The sequence below is a fragment of the Hippocampus bargibanti genome, linkage group LG01, assembly GCF_051943395.1.
Source record: "Hippocampus bargibanti isolate YZ-2025 linkage group LG01, ASM5194339v1, whole genome shotgun sequence".
NCBI classification, from domain to species: Eukaryota; Metazoa; Chordata; class Actinopteri; order Syngnathiformes; family Syngnathidae; genus Hippocampus; species Hippocampus bargibanti.
Window position 1 is genome coordinate 6,781,363 of NC_142734.1, and position 17,720 is coordinate 6,799,082.

Sequence of the window (17,720 nt, forward strand, 5' to 3'; positions counted from 1 at the left end):
GATATATGATTGACCTTGGCCGTTTGGGATTGTGCCCTCCAGAAGTGCATGTGCAGGCCAAGTCAGCAACGAGATGGAATATTTTATGCAGCACCTTCAACAACAAACAAATACCAAGGCGTCACTTTTTATAGAGACGGCGACAAACCTGACTGCTATGAATAATATACACTTCAAGCTCGAAGCAGTTTGCTCGCAGACGCGGTTCCTTCGCATCTGTTGCATGCTAACGCAGCATGATTTGCACATTCAAAGGAAAAGAGTGAAATGAAAACGGAAGCGTCCATCAAATGACACTTGGGCCACCGCATGCGGGCGAGAACTTGTTTGTTGTTGTTGGTTTTTCAGCGTGGAACTGTCGCGGATTCCAAACGTCAACCGGATATATATAGGAGAACTTTGACGTGGATGATTCTTGAATCCAAAGCACATCTCCAGCTGTTTGTCATCATCCGCGCGCCACAAAGCAAGTATTGCGAGGTGGAACGTTCTCATTTTCGGACACCAGCGTCCGTAAACACGGGACACGGGATTCGGTCGCCGTAACGCCAATACAACGTTTGTTTGTCAACACTGCGATGTCTGCATGTTGTGTGATTAGATCGAACTAATTTGAGTGTGAAAATCAAACTCAAGCGAGGTCGCTGTATAGCACGATGCAACACTTTGCCCACAGCGGTGCGTGTCCTGACACGAATGACCACGAGCACTGAGGTTAATAAGAAAATAGAGCGTTGCCTAGTGTCGATTATAACTATTCGAGCGAAGGTGGGCCGAAAACACAACAACAAAGGCTCACAATGCTGGACGCTAACGTATGCTCGTGTTGGACTTGAGACATACAGCCACACGAACTATCATATACTTGACTGAGCTTTGGTGACTGACTGCAACGGTACGTAGCAGACAAGGCCGACTTTTATCGCTTCATCGCTTCTTATGCAAATGTACGCACCACCGGTGCAAACCAGGGCACGAGGGGGTGCATGTATGTAAAAAGAAAAAAAAAGAGTGGGTCCACTGGGCCTGTTTATATGGAGCACCGGGGTGTAACACCATTAGTGACTTTACAGAGCTGTTTCGTGTTTAGCGGCACCATTATAGCCTTGCAAAAGAGTACCCGTATTAAGTTCTAATTGAAAGGAAGTCTTGTTAAAAACACATACACATACCGGACATTTTACATTTATTTTATACATTTACATTTCATCCTATATATAATAATAACAAGGATAATAATACATTTTATTTCGAAGCGCCTTTCAAAACTCTCAAGGACACGACAAGACTATTCATCCTGATATAGGGCTTTCACAACAGCTGTAACTAATAAAGCGTTTAACAAAACAGATGACAAACTAATATTGTTGAATGTGAGTGTGTTTTTTTCATGTTTAATAACCTCAATGCTAATTTCCATTAGCCTTCCTATGGAGATTCACATTATACGCAGCATTAATATATATATATATATATATATATATATATATATATATATATATATATATATATATATATATATATATATATATATATATATATATATATATATATATATATATATATATATTGATCGAGATATATTGATCGAGAATAACATATCAGCTAAAGGCATGCACCTCTGGAGAACATGTGAAGTTGCAAGTGTTGCTGTTTTGTTTTTTGTTTTTTTTTTCATTATTCTAGGGCGGGCCCACCTCAGTCGTGTGCGTTTGTTTTCAGGCAGTCCCAATAAAGAAAGGCCAACCTGCGCAGCTTTGGGTTCACAATATATAGATTATATGCAAACCCGCCCTATTCGTCCTCTACTACTATTGTTCCAAATTTGGGGTCCCTTCAGTACAACTCGGACGATAAGTGACAAGACCGAGGGACGTTGCAATATTCTGTTTATTGAAGACCGTACGCATATACATTCATATCATGACTATACAAGACAATGGAGCAATCCTTACAAGCGCAAAGAAAGCAATGCAAATGAAGGGCCCAAAAAGCAAAGGAACCACCAGACCAAACAGCTATTAACACGGAACATTTTGGGGGGGACACATTTTTGTCCATTTTCAAACTTGTGCCAGTATGTATTTATAGGACCACGGAAGAAGAGGCCGTGCACATTTGCAACTCCCGCCGCCGCACGACCACAAATAAGGTTCACGGAATGCGACAGTATTAAATTGTTCAAGACGATTCAAAGAAAAGCACCAAAATACACGGCGTGGAACGGGTGATCCACACAATCGAGTCACATGTGTCATGACATTGCGAGACAAAGTTATACACGAGTAGAAGGTCGCAGGAGGACGTCGAGCTCCTCAAAGAACAACGCCAACGAGCTTTTCCGTGCTCTCCACAGCAGAGTCGCCTCGGAAATTGGACGAAAAATAAAAAAATACACACTCACAGATAAATTCCGAAGACAAACGCGTCAACTACATGAAAAGTGGCCCGACCTGGAGTACTTTCACAGTTATGTCATGCTGCAAATACACTGCTCACTTGCTACACGCGTTACTCGTTCGACTGCATTCGTACACACACACACACACACACACACACACACACACACACACACACACACACACACACACACACACACACACACACACACACACACACACACACACACACACACACACACACACACACACACACACACGAATACTTCTTATGGACGATTGCTCTCGTTATTATTCATAGTGCTGGTATGATTATTCGCAAAATATCTAGTGATCATGAGCATCAAAAAACAAAATCTGAAATCCAGTTTAAGGCCCGGAGGAGGCGAAAATGACACCACTAGGCCTTAAATGCACCATGATGTCAATTGTGGACACGGATTTTTTTCATTTGACGATTATATGCTGTCAACTAAAATATTAGCCCCCTCCTCACTCCCTTTAACAAAAGTACATACAGCACTTCTCCATAGGTAGAAAGCAATACAATGACAGCGGATGTGCATAATCATTGTAAAGTACACGAAAAAAAAGATGGCGAACCTGCCTTTATTTGTTGGACTTGGCGTGGATGTCCTCCTGCACACTTGCACACTTCCTGCCCGTGACCGTGAACGTGCCCACACCACGCAGCCTAAACTATACTAGATTGTGTGTGGGCAGAGGGGGGCAACCCCCCCTCTGCGATTTAATCACATTAGTAGATTGATGCTTGGATGCAACCACTCGAGTCCTGGCGGTCCTTTTGAATGTTTAGCTTTGTTTTGGATGTTGCTCAAAAGAGCAATTGGGGGTGTTGGGGGGGGGGGACGGTGGGGGGGTGAAATTCGGCTCTTTGCTTTTCCCTCAAATTGGGGAGTTGACTTGACTGAAGCTCCCTCTAAATTAGTGCGATGATAGCAATGATTGAATTTCATAGACTGGTTCGAACAGAACTTTCTTGAAAAAAGATGAAGCAGAGGCCGTGCATGCGTTTAAAAACCACGTGAGTGAGCACAGAAGATTGGGCTACTTTTAGTTTTGCGTTTTTTCTTTCTTTCTTTCTTTCTTTCTTTCTTTCTTTCTGTCTTTCTTTCTTTCTTTCTTTCTTTCTTTCTTTCTTTCTTTCTTTCTTTCTTTCTTTCTTTCTTTCTTTCTTTCTTTCTTTCTTTCTTTCTTTCTTTCTTTCTTTCTTTCTTTCTTTCTTTCTTTCTTTTCTCTGGCCGATTAACCTTCTGCAGCAGCGCGTGGGCACTAAAAGTAGGCCAGAGCTTGTTCCCTTAGCATGAGTCTCTTCTTCTTCATCCTGCGGTTCTGGAACCAGATCTTCACCTGTTGGTCGCTCAGGTTGAGCCGGTCGGAGAGCTCCCTCCGTCGCTGTCTGGTGATGAATTCGTTCAGCATGAATTCGCCTTCCAACTCGGCCAGTTGAAGTTTGGAGTAAGGTTTGCGTTTCTTCCTGGTCCGCGTGTGCATTGGGTACCAGGGGGCACCTGGATGGGGAAGAAGACATAGGTGGTGAGGAGGAGGTGGAGGAGGGAAGAACGGAATTTGGAGCAAGTTCATGTCGAGCTGCATAACGCAAAATCACGGTCACCTCCAAGGTTAGGGTGAGTCTGGAGGCACGTCGGCTTACTGGCGACTCACTCGACGGAATATTTCATTGAGCAATCGCCACAAATAAGAAGCTGTTTAACTGTTAACTATAAATTAGCTACGAGAGAAATTAAGCCTATATAAAAGCAAGTAGCTAGTTCCTGCACGGGACGTCGAATGCACAGATAGCGTCTTTAAAGAAGCAATGGGAGGAGATATTTTTCAAAATACTAGATGGTGTTCCTTGCATCTTCCTCTGGCATATAGCAGTAGTGCAAAAAGTTTTATTGTGGCAGTTAAAGTTGCATTCACGTGACAATTTAGCCGCGTTGTCTTTATTTGCCAACGTCTGCGACCGCGTGTTAAATTAGCCTCGTCTACATGCGACTGATAATAATCCCGTTTACAAGTCATTAAAAACAAGCGAAAGTGAGAGAGAGAAAAATAGTCTGGAGGCAGTGAAGCGGGGCGGATCTCTTTCTCTCTCTCTCTCTCTGTTTTTCTTTTTTCATATATTTCTTGTTTTGGTTAATTAAAGTGCGTCGTAGCCGTGGGCGCGCCACTTTGCGACAAGACAAAAGTCACATGCATGCAAGCGTGGGAGCACGGTGACAAAGATGCTGTCTTTTGGAAAAGGGGGGCTCCGACGTGGAGGGGACGCCAAGAAAAAAAAGAAGAAAAGGCTCGTGGCGTGTGGAGCATTTTTAGGGCAACCCCTAGTGGCGTGTACGCACCGCGCAAGTCCTTTTTGCAGTCTGCACAACATTGCCGCACTAATTGACGCTTTTCTGCACTCGTGCATGTGCAGTTAAGCTATACTCGAACAACGACAAGAAAATCAAACGAAAAGCTGCTTAGCCCCACGCGCCCCCTTGTGAAATGTCAAGCGGCACCCACCTCCGCCCACGGCTATGTTGTTGGCGTGGCTGGCCGGGGACACCAGGCTCTGCGTGTCACCGGACGGGGGCTTGCTGCTCTCGTTGAGTAAGGACGAGCTGGAGTCGGACTCCATGGACTGGCAGGACGGAGGGTCCTGCGTCAGCTGCTCGTTGCCGTACTCGTATTTGGCGAAGGCGGCCGCCGCCACTGCGGCTGCGGCGCCGATGCCGGCGTGCATCCCGTGCTCTGATGTTAGGGATGAGGAGGATGTGTCCCTCGCTCTGTCCTCCCGCTTGAGGCCACCTGAGCCCGAGCCCGAGCTTGCACCGCCGCCTGCGCTTCCGCCGCCGCCTCCGCCGCCTCCGCCGCCGCAGGTCTCCCTGGCGCCGTTGCCGTAGTAACACTTGGCCTCCTCCGCTCTGCTGATCTCGCACGAGCGGTTGAACGAGGGGTTAATGGAGACCGGGCTGCTGAAGTAGGACTGGGAGTATCCATTGCACGGCTCCGTAGGATTCCACGGGAGGGAGCAAACGTTGTCCCTCCTGGGGTAGGAAAGAGACGGTAGCCCCGCCAGTTGTCCCCCCGAGGCTCGAAAATTGGGGAAATAAAAGGTGTCTCCGGTGTGGATGTTTACCAAAGGTCCCACAAAGCCCGGATTAAGGAGATTATGCTCGCCCATTTCCGCGGGCCCGACCAACAGCTTCTAGTTTATTGCAATCTGACATTTAACATAGTTAAACCTGGGGGGGCGTCTGATTGGTCAGCCTCAGACCACGTGTCTAGGCCAACTTGGGCTCCACGGGGTCCCACCCACTCGCTCAGTCTCAGGCAAAACAAAACATTCACGTCTCTATAGCTGAGCTTTATATGCCTTTTTGAAAATACCATAAAGCTTTTTTATAAAAAAATCTACAAGCTTGTTTCTTTCTTGACTTGAATCGTGAGACCAACAGATCCAATTCCTGTTTTTTTTAGTCTTTTTAAACCCTTTTTACTCAAGGAATTGGCCACGTTGTCGTTTAATATTTTTTACAAGCTGGCAAAAGTTTTTATTTTTTTGTTAAACGCTCTGTCTATCTCATGAAAACGGTGTCTCACCCCATCCCCTCTCCCCCACCCCTTTTCGATGAGGCTTTGCATGTGGCATCTTGTACCAAAATTATGGTTGAATTCCTTGTCACATAAAAGACGTGATGTCCCAACTTTACAAGCTTGTTTTAAAAGAAAGGACTGATGCTCATTGCCGTATTTACAGTAAGAGAGGGTCAGCAGGTTGAAGTTAGTGGGGAAAAAATTGCCCGTGTGTGTGTGTGTGTGTGTGTGTGTGTGTGTGTGTGTGTGTGGTAATGGGGGGGTCTATAAGGTTTCTTTAAGAGCGTATATTCTATAGCACACCTCACATGAACAAGTTTAACAGATCACTCCAATAAAGCCCCCCCCCCCCGACTAACTCTGGTGGGATTGTTAGCCCTTCTCGCAATTCTTTTATATGATTTTTACAGGATAACAGGGGACACCTAACTCAGACTTTCCGTCTGCGTTAATTAGTTGATTTGTGGAGTCGCTTCTCCACACACAAAAAAATCTGAGCATCTTGAATAAAAAAAAAACAATAATAATAATAATAATAGCAGCAAGAAAGAAAATGGAGAAAAAAGAAAAGATCAGTAATGATTTTGCCCTATCATGAACATAAAAGTTCCCAACACGCACCAACATTCGCACGCAACTTGCACAGCCAGGCCCACAGAATCCACTCGCACCCTTCAGAATTATTCTGCAACAACTGCACAATTGCCCAGTGAAGTTGTATACAAATATTGCACATAACAGCCATTTTGTTACGAATTAATGCCAAACTACACCGTTAATAAACGTAATTAAATCAAAGCTAAAGAAGCTATAGGTATTTTTTTTAAACACAATATAATCGCCGTAAGCGGCGCGCTTTTGCACGACGAAGCCAAGTTCACGGTGGCCCGAACTTGGTTTTGAACTCAAAATAAACAAAATGGTCAAAGTTTAGAAACAAATGTTCGACATACGGGTTGACTAGCGATGATAAATGATGAGGAATGTTACTTTGATGTTACAAGTCTGTGCTATGCCAATGTGTGTTTCCTCGCGCATGTTTATTGTATGCGTGTGTGTTTATTGTGTGTGTGTGTGTGTGTGTGTGTGTGTGTGTGTGTGTGTGTGTGTGTGTGTGTGTGTGTGTGTGTGTGTGTGTGTGTGTGTGTGTGAGAGAGAGAGAGAGAGAGAGAGAGAGAGAGAGAGAGAGAGAGAGAGAGAGAGAGAGAGAGAGAGAGAGTCTGTGTATGCATGAACAAGTTGGTGCACATAAAGCATCAACTGTATATAATATTATTACATTTTAGTTGTAAGCGCCTTTCATTCATAAACTCTCAATGGCACTCTACAGTCACGTGATACGTTTAAAATGCAAAGAATGAATAAAAAAAAAATAATAAATTTAAAAAACCTCGAACAACAACTCCAGGGTTTCAGTGAGTCGTTAACAATGATGTGAGAGCTCCTTCTTTCCAAAGCGATCCTGACGTGCTCATACGGTGTTATGCAAAAACCTTTTTTTGGGAAACCAGTTAAAATTTCAAACCTGGTGTTTTATCTCATTGCAGCAAAGTAAATAAACACACAGTGTACTTCAAAAAGGCTTTACGTGTAGATTTCAAATAGGTAGCTACGCCGCTACTGCTTCTGCGGATATTTTTCATCACAGCGAATTCGGCGTCCTGGTGTGTCGCGTCAAGCTCAATTGTCATAACACATCTATAGCAAAAAACGCCAAAGAATGGAGTGTGACGTGGCCTCCATGAGGAGCAAGTCAGCAGCCACACGAGCTACTTGGGCTCGCAGCGTGAGTCGAGCCGAATGCTCAAGTCGCCTCTTTACCTTGGACGGAAGAGGGCCGGCGTTGGGCGTCCTCCTCCTCCGCTGCTGCTTCTTTTGCTCCCCCAAAACGTCCGCAAATTTGACTTTCAAGCCAGTGCGACGGCTGCCTTCGCTCGGGGCATCTCCCGCACTCTCGGAATGATGTCATGCTAAACTCCCCGGCAGAAACCCATTTGCCTTTTGCTCTCGTTAGGGGGTTTGGGAGGGGGGGCTGGATTTTAAAAAGGGGGGCCAAGCATATCGAGCATAGAGACAGTCAAGGTCACTGTCTAGTACAGCGTCGCCTCGATAATGGAATTAGCCTGCTGGAATCCATTGGTGGTGGCCAGACAGGGCAATAGCCCCCCAAAACAAAGGGCCTTTCTCTCCATTTTCTCTCTTTGATTCAACCAGGCAGGTTGTTATGGCCTTGGGCAATCCCTTTTGCCTTTTTTAAAGGTCCCTCCAAGACTTCCTAGCAGCAAGTGTTAGTTTCACTTGAAAAAGACACCTGGAATAAGCGACGAACGTGTCCCATGACAGCAACCACACTGCGTATCAGCAAGACACGAGTTTTTCAAATAATATGCATCAAAAAATATATTTGGACCAGAGTCCGAACATGAGCTTTATACAGGAGCCCCCCATTCTCAAGTTGTTCCCAATTTGCCGATAAATGAACGCAAAATAAACAATTGAACTTGACCGTCACTTTGATAGGAAAACTTTTCTAGTCGAGTCAATCCAGTTATACATATCAAATATGATTTTTATACTTTAATATATTTTTATACTTTGCACTATGTACAGTTCTTTTTATAAAACTTTTTTGTATAGTTGTACATTTCAGTCTTATGACATTTTCTTTTGTCCATAAAATACTTTTTTTTATCTTTTCAGCCCCTTTCAAATTGCCTGTTGTGCAATGCAAATTTCCCCATTGCGGGACTATTAAAGGCGTTCTGATTCTTATCAGTTTTATATTTTAAAACTACAATAATTGAATTCAGTGATAATATATGAATGGCAGCATAATCCGGTAACTATATTGTGATGTTATGTAAATTCTTGTTTGAGTGAGCCGAATTTGTTTATTTAAATTAATCACGCATGCACGTCAAAGCCACCATTAATAATAATTCAGCCTGAAATGAAGACATTTCCCTCCACAAATTTGAGACCATGCAAGGATAATTTTCATCAACTCATGTAAGTGCAGTCTTCGCGAATTTCGTTCTTTTTTCATCGTCTTTCTTTTTTTTTAAATCACGACTATTCTTTATTTGTTTTTGTTGTTGACAAACATGTGCTCCAAACCTAAAAAAGCCCGTTTATCACCAATCCAGTGACACAAAATGGTGCTAATGCTTATTAATTAGCAAGTCAATTTTAAGTACACGTATGCAACTAAAATTTCAGGTTAGGGGCCAGCATGCTGAAAATTAAAACAAAAAAAGCCTTACTGTGGAGCCTTTAAAATAAGAATGCAAAACGCCACCCACACATGATGAAACAATTTCCTACGTGGAAGGATCTTATATGCATTTTCAAATTAAAAGTGACAAATCAATAGGCAATGCAATGTGAAGTATATTGTGCGGTATAAAAAGAAATATCCTATTTCTATACTGCAATTGATATTAAAAGGGCCATTCCATACAAGTGGCCGTGTAGAATGTGTGTGGAAATCTCACATGCATGAAATAGAACTCGAATTCTACAAAATAAAAAATATATTTATTGTATTTTCTTTTCTTTTTTTGCTCCCTGTCCAACTGAGTCTAGCAATAAGTCAAAAGTAAGAAAGCTAAACACCAAGCGAACAAACTACCACTGTGCAGGGCTGACATTTTTTTGCTTGCATAGCAGCAGGCAGCACTTCCTGATATTTTCCCTTGCTCGCCACCAGAGGTTATCAGCCCCCTTTTCATCGCTCCCGTACAAGACCTGCAGCTCTACCCCCTCAGCCCCCTCTTTCCCTAACACACACACACACACACACACACACACACACACACACACAAACAGAGAGAGGGGGAGAGTGAGTGAGTGAGAGAGAGAGAGAGAGAGAGAGAGAGAGAGAGAGAGAGAGAGAGAGAGAGAGAGAGAGAGAGAGAGAGAGAGAGAGAGAGAGAGAGAGAGAGAGAGAGAGAGAGAGAGAGAGAGAGAGAGAAATGCTACTAGCAGTCGTTAATAAAAGAAAATGAGACTGAGTAAGCAAGTATAAGGCACAACCTGGACCAGTTTCATTTTGAAGCTCATCACATAAATTGATAGGGTGAAATTTATTGTTTGGGAAGCAAACAAACTCTCACCAATACTGTTACCACGAGCCCTCATATAGCATGTTTCAACCTTTACACATTTATTCTATTTTTTAAAATTCATTTGTTTTTTTGTTTTGTTTTTTTTATTTTATTTTTGCGCCTGAGCACCCGCGTGCTCCAGGTGCACATGAAATGGTTACATAGTGGGGGGAGGAGGAGAAAGAACATTTTTAACGTCCCAAACTTGAGTTTGGTATTGCTTATGGCAATCAAACTTGTACAATATTTGATTAAGGCAATTTATAATGCCACAAAATACATACGGGAGTCTTCCAAGATAAACAAATGTTCATTCGGGTGATGTGGCTAATTGATACGACTTGCGAAAATATTTGCAGCTCAATTGCTCAACAACTTTGTACACGTTATAATTTGAATATAACTATGCAAATATAACACACTGCGGGATTCGGGAGGAAAAAAACTATACGAATAAGGACAAGCATATCACATGACTTGAAATTGGCCTCGAAGCTGTTCAAAGTGCTTAGCGCCATTTGTGAGACGCAGCGAAGCAAAACCGCCACGTCGAAGCTGCAGGAGAAGAAAAAAACAGAGCAACTTGGTACCTTGACTGGCGATTCGCTTCAGGAACGACGTCACGAAGTCCCCTCGTCGCCGCCATGGCCGTTTCGGGTCTGCGTAGTGCTCCACGGTGTCCACCTCGGCAGACGAAAAGCACTTGTGAGAGCACTTCTGTCAGGAGAGCAAAAAATACAAAAGTGCAGAGACCAAATGTTAATGGAAGGCCCCGAAGTGATGGTTAGAAAAGCGTCGAGAGGATTTCGCCTTACTTCCCCCCTTTTTATGCATTTATGGCATGCCATTAAGCTCGTCTGTCTAGACGGGGAAATAACACCTTGTTTGGCCACAAACAAACCGCCTGCGTCGGTGTCCAGCCTTCTATTTATTATGCACAATCTGCCGCCATGTCAAGGTCAAAGTGACTGCATAGTCATGGTCAAGGGTAAAAGCCACAACTTTTTCGCACAACTGCTTCAAAAGTGCAGCGTCAAAAAGCAACCACATCTCGAATGGCAGTCAACAAACCGAAGACGATCCGGTGAGATTGGGGGGCCGGGGGTAAAGGGGGGCAGGCAACAAATGGCCAAGCAGATTGCAACTCGGCAATAATGACAGCTTATTTTATTTCCAACGGGATACGTCGCTACATTTCACTCATCAAATAAACGCAGGCAGGAAAATAGTCATCACGCCCAACACTTATCGATTATTCAGACCAATAAAAAGCGCAAATGAAAAAATAGGTAACATCAACTCATCTAAAGTTGCATGCTTGAAATTGCCGTGGCGAGACGGCACACAAACTTCCTACTTTTCTATACCTCAAAGTTGACATTTAAGAACCGGGGGGGGGGGGGCTGTGCTGGTAGTAAAACACGTTTCCTCAAACCGAAAACAACTCTCGTTGCATTTGTTTTTTTCCCAGCCTATTAAATAAAACCACGGTGCATTTTAGTTAAAAGAAACAACAACCGATTAAAGAACAACAGTGAACACTTTTTGGTGTGCTTTGTGCGAAAATAATTCTTGTGTTGAGTTCGAGTCTCAATGGCGTCTATTCGTCGACATTTTAATCTTGAATTGAATCGGAATGGAAATTCTACCACAAAGGGGAAAAATGTCTAAACGGTTTCCAAATATATCTAAAAATGTCATTGAAAATCCAAATAAATCACCTGCTGTTATGAATACGTGGCCAATATATTTTGTCGTCCAAAAATCAAACAATGCGTGTGTACAACTCCGCAACTGTGTCACGATTCCGTTTTTGTCATTTAAAACAAGAAATGCACAAAAAAGCCAACTGGAAAATAAAAGCCAATTACAACAGAGAAACACGAGAAAAAGAAAATATGTAGAAATACAAATTGCTACTCGTCGTTTTCTGCACATTTACAGCAATTTAATTTCCAGGAACCAAAATAATCGTCTGTACTATGTCAATCAACAAATCGCCAAATAATAATCAGAATCGTAAAAAACGAGAATAGTAATGAGAATAATCATAATAACCCCGATTACGATATAAAATGTATTTTTAAATCAACAAGAAAGGCAAGAGTGTGTGGAATGCGGCTAATTTCAGAGGATGTGCACCCAACAAATATGTCCGGCTGGAAAATGTGCATCGTTCAGCCTCTCTGCAAAAACGAGCGACAAGACGTCGTAAGGCGCCAGCAGGCCGGCCAGCTAATCATAACCGCAGGGGAAGACTTTGGATTCATCTGTTTCATCTCCGAGCACGCGCGAAAGCGTGCGCGCACGCCACAGGCTGCAGCAAGCAAAGAGCGTGTGTGCCATGCAGCGGCTGACTGATTGGAATAGTTGATCATCGTCATCATCGTGTATTTATGAGACCGTCACGGCATAGTGCAGCAAAGTTACAAGCTCGGCGCGACGAATAAAAGGCGTGTGCATCCAGGTGTAGTACTCACTGACTTTAATGCTTTACAATCATTGCAGATGCATGACAGAGTCCTTCTTGACAAAACAAACAAACAAAAAAAAACGAAGAGAAATCAGAAAAAAGAGAACATACAGGCACTGGATACTCGAGTATACACTTCGGCCATACGTAACATGAATTTAAATAATGAAAAAAGGCATTGCACTACACAGATAAACAACATCGCAGCCTAAGAATTACAAACAGTTCCGCGAAGATGATCATCGCTTTTGAATTCAACGGGGCAAAAAAAAAGAATAGAACAGTTCACCCCAAATATTCCTCTTTTTCTTGATCATATTTTTATTTTATCGTTGAGGGTGTTAAAATCTTTTTGGGTGCAACATGACATGAAGTGCCAAGCATTCCTGTCCGTATGGCGATTTAAAAAAAGCATCAACAATCAAATTAAAGTCAGAAAACATCAGTCATGTTTTTTAAAAACGTCATCAGTCCTTTTTTTATTTGGTTTGAGAGAATTATGAAAATAATAATAATCACCATCATCTTCTTGATCATCAAAAAAAGAAAAAAAAACACGCAAGACTTTGAATTACATATATCGTTTTAAATATTATATATTTATATTTATATATATATATATACAGTCATATAAAACAAAGATGGAGTCCATTTTGGGTATTTTCACAGTTTTTTGGGAGACTTGGTCTTCCAAGTTGAAAGCGGTCGGGCCGTGTGTTATTTTGATGAAGATGGAAGTGAACTTAAAAACAAAAGCAAGATGCTCGTTGCTCTCCGTCTTCTTCCCGCAAGCGGAGGTAAAAGCGACGCAGCAGGTCACCGCCGGCTCCTCAAGTGGTGTGCAGGTGATTGTTCTTGGATTTGCTGACGAATTTCTTCTCCTTGACGCGCCGGTTCTGGAACCAGATCGTGACTTGACGCTCCGAGAGATTGGTCGCGGCCGAGATGCGTCTCCTCTTATCTTTGGTGATGAATTTGCTGGCCGCGTATTCCTTCTCCAGCTCCTTCAGCTGCACCTTGGTGTAAGGCACGCGTTTTTTACGGCCGCGCCGGTAACTGCTCACCTCAGGCGGCAGCGGCACAACATCTGCATTCGGACACAAGGAGACAAGGGCAAGGTCAAACACGCGTCCAATAACACGCGCAAAACATTACCTGACTGCCGAAGGCAAACGGGCGGACGAAGCCGCTTGATCGTTCATCTAACGAGTCCCGGCGCACATTATTTGCATACACGGCTGAATCACATAACGAGATACGTTGTTTTTTGAAAAAAATAACGTAGACTAAAGACCGATTGTCTGTAGTTCATATCACGACAAAATACCTTCTGTATGCTACACGTCAATGTCAAACCCGGTGAGCTCAAATTAAACCAATGGCGTGTGATTTGTGCATCGAGGTGTCCCAAGGAATTGTGGGTAACACCGTCAAGCACAAACAACGAGTCGTGAAGCGACCCGAGGCCTTCACGTTATCCACGCCACCATATTGCGGCCATCTAAAAGACCCTTTTTGCACCAAAGCGCTTCACAAGCACTTTCATTCGAGTTTTCAATCGTTTGAAATCTGGATTGCCCGTGAAATTAATATGAACAGCTTCAAAAGTCGAAACGTGGACATTGTGACGTCATATCTACATATTCCGTCCAATGTAACAGGATATAAAAAAGAATTAAAAATAAATATATAGTATTTGGTTGACACGATTGTTGTAAAACTGTATGTAGTCTCGTGGACCAGGGAAAATGGTCTTCTAAATTGATGACAGCGTTAAAGACCCTCGCCAACGAAATGGGTGCATCCTGGCAAAGTCATCTTAAAGCAAAAACAGTGGTTGCTAGTGAAAATACTAAACTAAACAAATCTGCTTTGCGTTTCTCATTTTGCAGTCTATTTACGGAGGCGACTGTTTATGCTTTTATTTATGTTTTTTTTTTCATTCACATTATCAAAACAGCACAGATGCTGCCATTTTAGAGTCAAAAAGTTGTCTACATGATTATCAGCCATTTGACACGAGTGGGCAAATTCATCGTTTACAATAAGGCAGGTGATCCGATGAACGTTTCTTGGAAATTGTGTGTGCATGTGGTGTGTGTGTGGTGTGTGTGTGTGTGTGTGTGTGTGTGTGTGTGTGTGTGTGTGTGTGTGTGTGTGTGTGTGTGTGTGTGTGTGTGTGTGTGTGTGTGTGTGTAACACAAGTGGGTCCTGATGTATGCAAGCCATCACAGCGCGTTGAGGTTTATTGGCATAGTCCAAACAAGCTTCTAGTCGCTATCTTGTCATAAAGGGCCAAAGGTTTGCCCTGCTCTTGCTTCTTCTGCGTGACTGAACTCAACTTGTGTTCATCCATCACATGACCTCAGCAACTTGCTTTCGTAGGTCAGGCCATGTAGTGCACTGCCATCGAGTTTTTATCATTTTTTTTCTCTCCGATAACCAGCGTGATGTGAGGTTGGGTACAATTCGAAGCAAGGAAGCCTTGAGAGAGCAAAGTCCGTCTCGCGAAATACATTCATGGAGGCTGGGGGACGTGTTGGTTTGGCTAGCACCTTCGTGGAAACTGTGTGTGTGTGTGTGTGTTTGAATGGATTTTGTAGTTGAATGGGAGCGATCACATTAAAATTTGAAGACACAAATCACAGTGTAAAACGTGTCCACTCGTTAAAAAAAAACAGCTCAATAAGAAAAATGTAAGATGGAGGGGGAAACACTACCATCACCACGACCACCACTAGCACCACCACTACCACCACTGACAACAGCAGCATTAAAAAGCTAAATAAAATCACGACGAGGAGGAAGGCGACATTGCACGTGTGCTTTACCTGGAAATGGGGACTTCCACAGATGGCCGGACTGCGTCTGGTCCTTGGAACAGTACACCTGCCCATCCCAGCCGTTGGAGAGAGCCCAGTGCTGGTAGCCCTCCACGGGGATGAGGGCGTCGTGTCGCGGCTCGGGGTGGCCGCTGATGCCGGGCACCACAGACACGTCCAGATATCCCGGGACGGCCTGATACGAGCTGGCGAAGCTCGGGTAGAAGGCAAACTCTTTGGGCCGACTCGCCAGCTCGTCGCTGGGCAGCGCCGTGGTGGGCTCGGCGTATTTGTCCGCCGGGTGATACGAGCACGGCTTCTGTTGCAAGTTGACGTTGTGCGAGTGGGACAGCCGACAGCCGTAGTAGGGCCCCCCGAACGGGTAGCCGTAACCCAGCGAGGCGCCCGAGGACGACTGCGGGGCGGGACACTGGCGAGCCGGGTCCGGCGAGGAAATATCCGAATAGACGGAGCTCTGGTGGTGCGTGGCGATGGTGCCCGAGTGCCGTCCCAGGGCGGGGTGCGACATCAGGTCCCTGCAGTGGGTCGCGGGGCAATTGCCGCTCAGTCCCTCCATTGTTTGGCTTTTCGTCGGCCCGCTCTCATTCGGGCTTTTTTCATAAACGTACATCAAGGTGTCCGCCCAGCGTGGGTGCACAAGCAGCGAAGTCGTCATATCAGGGGCTGCCGATGCTTTTTAAAAGTCGACTTCTCCAGGACGGACACCTCATTTCCAACTACATTTTGCACCCGGCGCATGCGCACGCGGGCGCCCCTCGTGTGTCCACTTCATTAAGGATGTGGCACGTGATACGCTAACAGGTCCTCGCCTCCGCGCACACAAGCCTCAGTGAGCCAGTTAGCCGGCGAGCCCTTTAAAGAGCCACTGGCTCGTGTGTCAGCTCTTCCCTTTGCGAGCCTCGCGGCGCTGCCATTGGCTCCGAGCGGCCAACCTCACTCCCTTAAAGGCAAGTTTGCACACTGGGAGGGGGGAGGGCAGGCTGGAGGGAGCGCAAAATGAAAACAATCTGTGCCTTTTAGCCGGCTTCCCAGCACCGACGAAGGCCGGAATAGGCAAGAAGCAGCAATGGCGGTGAGCGCTTCTCACTTCGAGCACTTTTTTCACGCTCACTCCGCTAAAAGTGCATTTCCAAACTCACTCGCGGAGGGAAAGGATTCAGCGCAGACAGTGTTGAAGAAACACACATGCGATTTTTGTTAATTCATCGTCTTCCAAAGTCGTCTTTCAAACTAACAAGGACCGTAAGATGTTTGAACATTGCGAAGCTTCAATATACACACTTCACTTTCAGGATTCAACCCTGAATTTCCCCATTGTGAGACGATTAAAGGCTTTCTGATTCTGATTCATCTTAAACGCTTCTGGAAATGCGTCACAGTTTGTGTACCTGTTGAGATGACTAAGGCGTCCACTCCAACACTGGAAAAAAACACAACAAAACGAAAAAAAAACATACCTTTGAGGAAACAAATAGGGCCACCTTGGTGACTCATTTAGCTCGAAAAATAAGCAGAAATCTAGCAAATACATAGAATTGTACGTACTATTCTTAATATATATATATATATATATATATATATATATATATATATATATATATATATATATATATATATATATATATATATATATATATATATATATATATATAATTGAATTCATTGAAAATACGATTTATACTGTGCAAATGTTATTTGACTTTGACGTCTGTCTTCAGTTGATCTCAACATTTTTCGGAAGAAAAAAGTCTGTGTCCTGATTAAATACCGCAAATTTTAAAAACATTTAACTGATCTGAAATAAAAATCTGTCACAAATTCGGTGTATTTATACAGACGTAAATCGACTGATAGGAGTCAGGATTATGCAGCCATTTTATAGCATGGTTCCAAAGAAAAACCTGCAAAAATAAAACACGAAACGTGATTATTTTGGAGAGATATAATCTTGTATGTCGTGCTGATATATATGTATTTTAAATGCATTTTTGCAAGTCATAATAGTGCATGTGTGTGTCTGTGTGTGTGTGTGTGGGGGGGGGGGGGTGCGTGCGTGCGTGTGTGTGTGTGTGTACGCAGAAAAATACTTGTTCTATGTGCATTTTTCTTTTACCGGCAGCGAAAGTTTTGAAAAAAATGTTAAGGCCTTGACTAGGCAGCAGGACTCGTGTTTTGTTTGGGTCAAGAAAGCTGTGAAAAAAAGAGCCTGCATTTTCCCTGCATTCAAACTGTTGGAGTTCTGATTATAACCCCCCCCCCCCACCATTCCCTGAAAATACGATCAAGGAACGAA

General features: G+C 43.8%; 2 protein-coding genes across 2 annotated transcripts; both read right to left on the reverse strand.

The window, feature by feature from the left end:
* Positions 1 to 1,872: 1,872 nt before the first annotated feature.
* On the reverse strand, positions 1,873 to 5,593 carry hoxc12a (homeobox C12a). Its single transcript, XM_088987649.1, has 2 exons — positions 4,932 to 5,593; positions 1,873 to 3,931 (listed from the first exon to the last, which is right to left on the reverse strand). The coding sequence occupies exons 1-2, from the start codon at positions 5,590 to 5,592 to the stop codon at positions 3,693 to 3,695; spliced, it is 900 nt and encodes a 299-aa protein (XP_088843775.1). The 5' UTR covers position 5,593; the 3' UTR covers positions 1,873 to 3,692.
* A 6,988-nt stretch (positions 5,594 to 12,581) lies between these two features.
* Positions 12,582 to 16,237, reverse strand: hoxc13a (homeobox C13a). Its single transcript, XM_088988914.1, has 2 exons — positions 15,416 to 16,237; positions 12,582 to 13,671 (listed from the first exon to the last, which is right to left on the reverse strand). Exons 1-2 carry the CDS (start codon positions 16,080 to 16,082, stop codon positions 13,415 to 13,417), a joined length of 924 nt encoding a protein of 307 aa, XP_088845040.1. The 5' UTR covers positions 16,083 to 16,237; the 3' UTR covers positions 12,582 to 13,414.
* Positions 16,238 to 17,720: the final 1,483 nt, after the last annotated feature.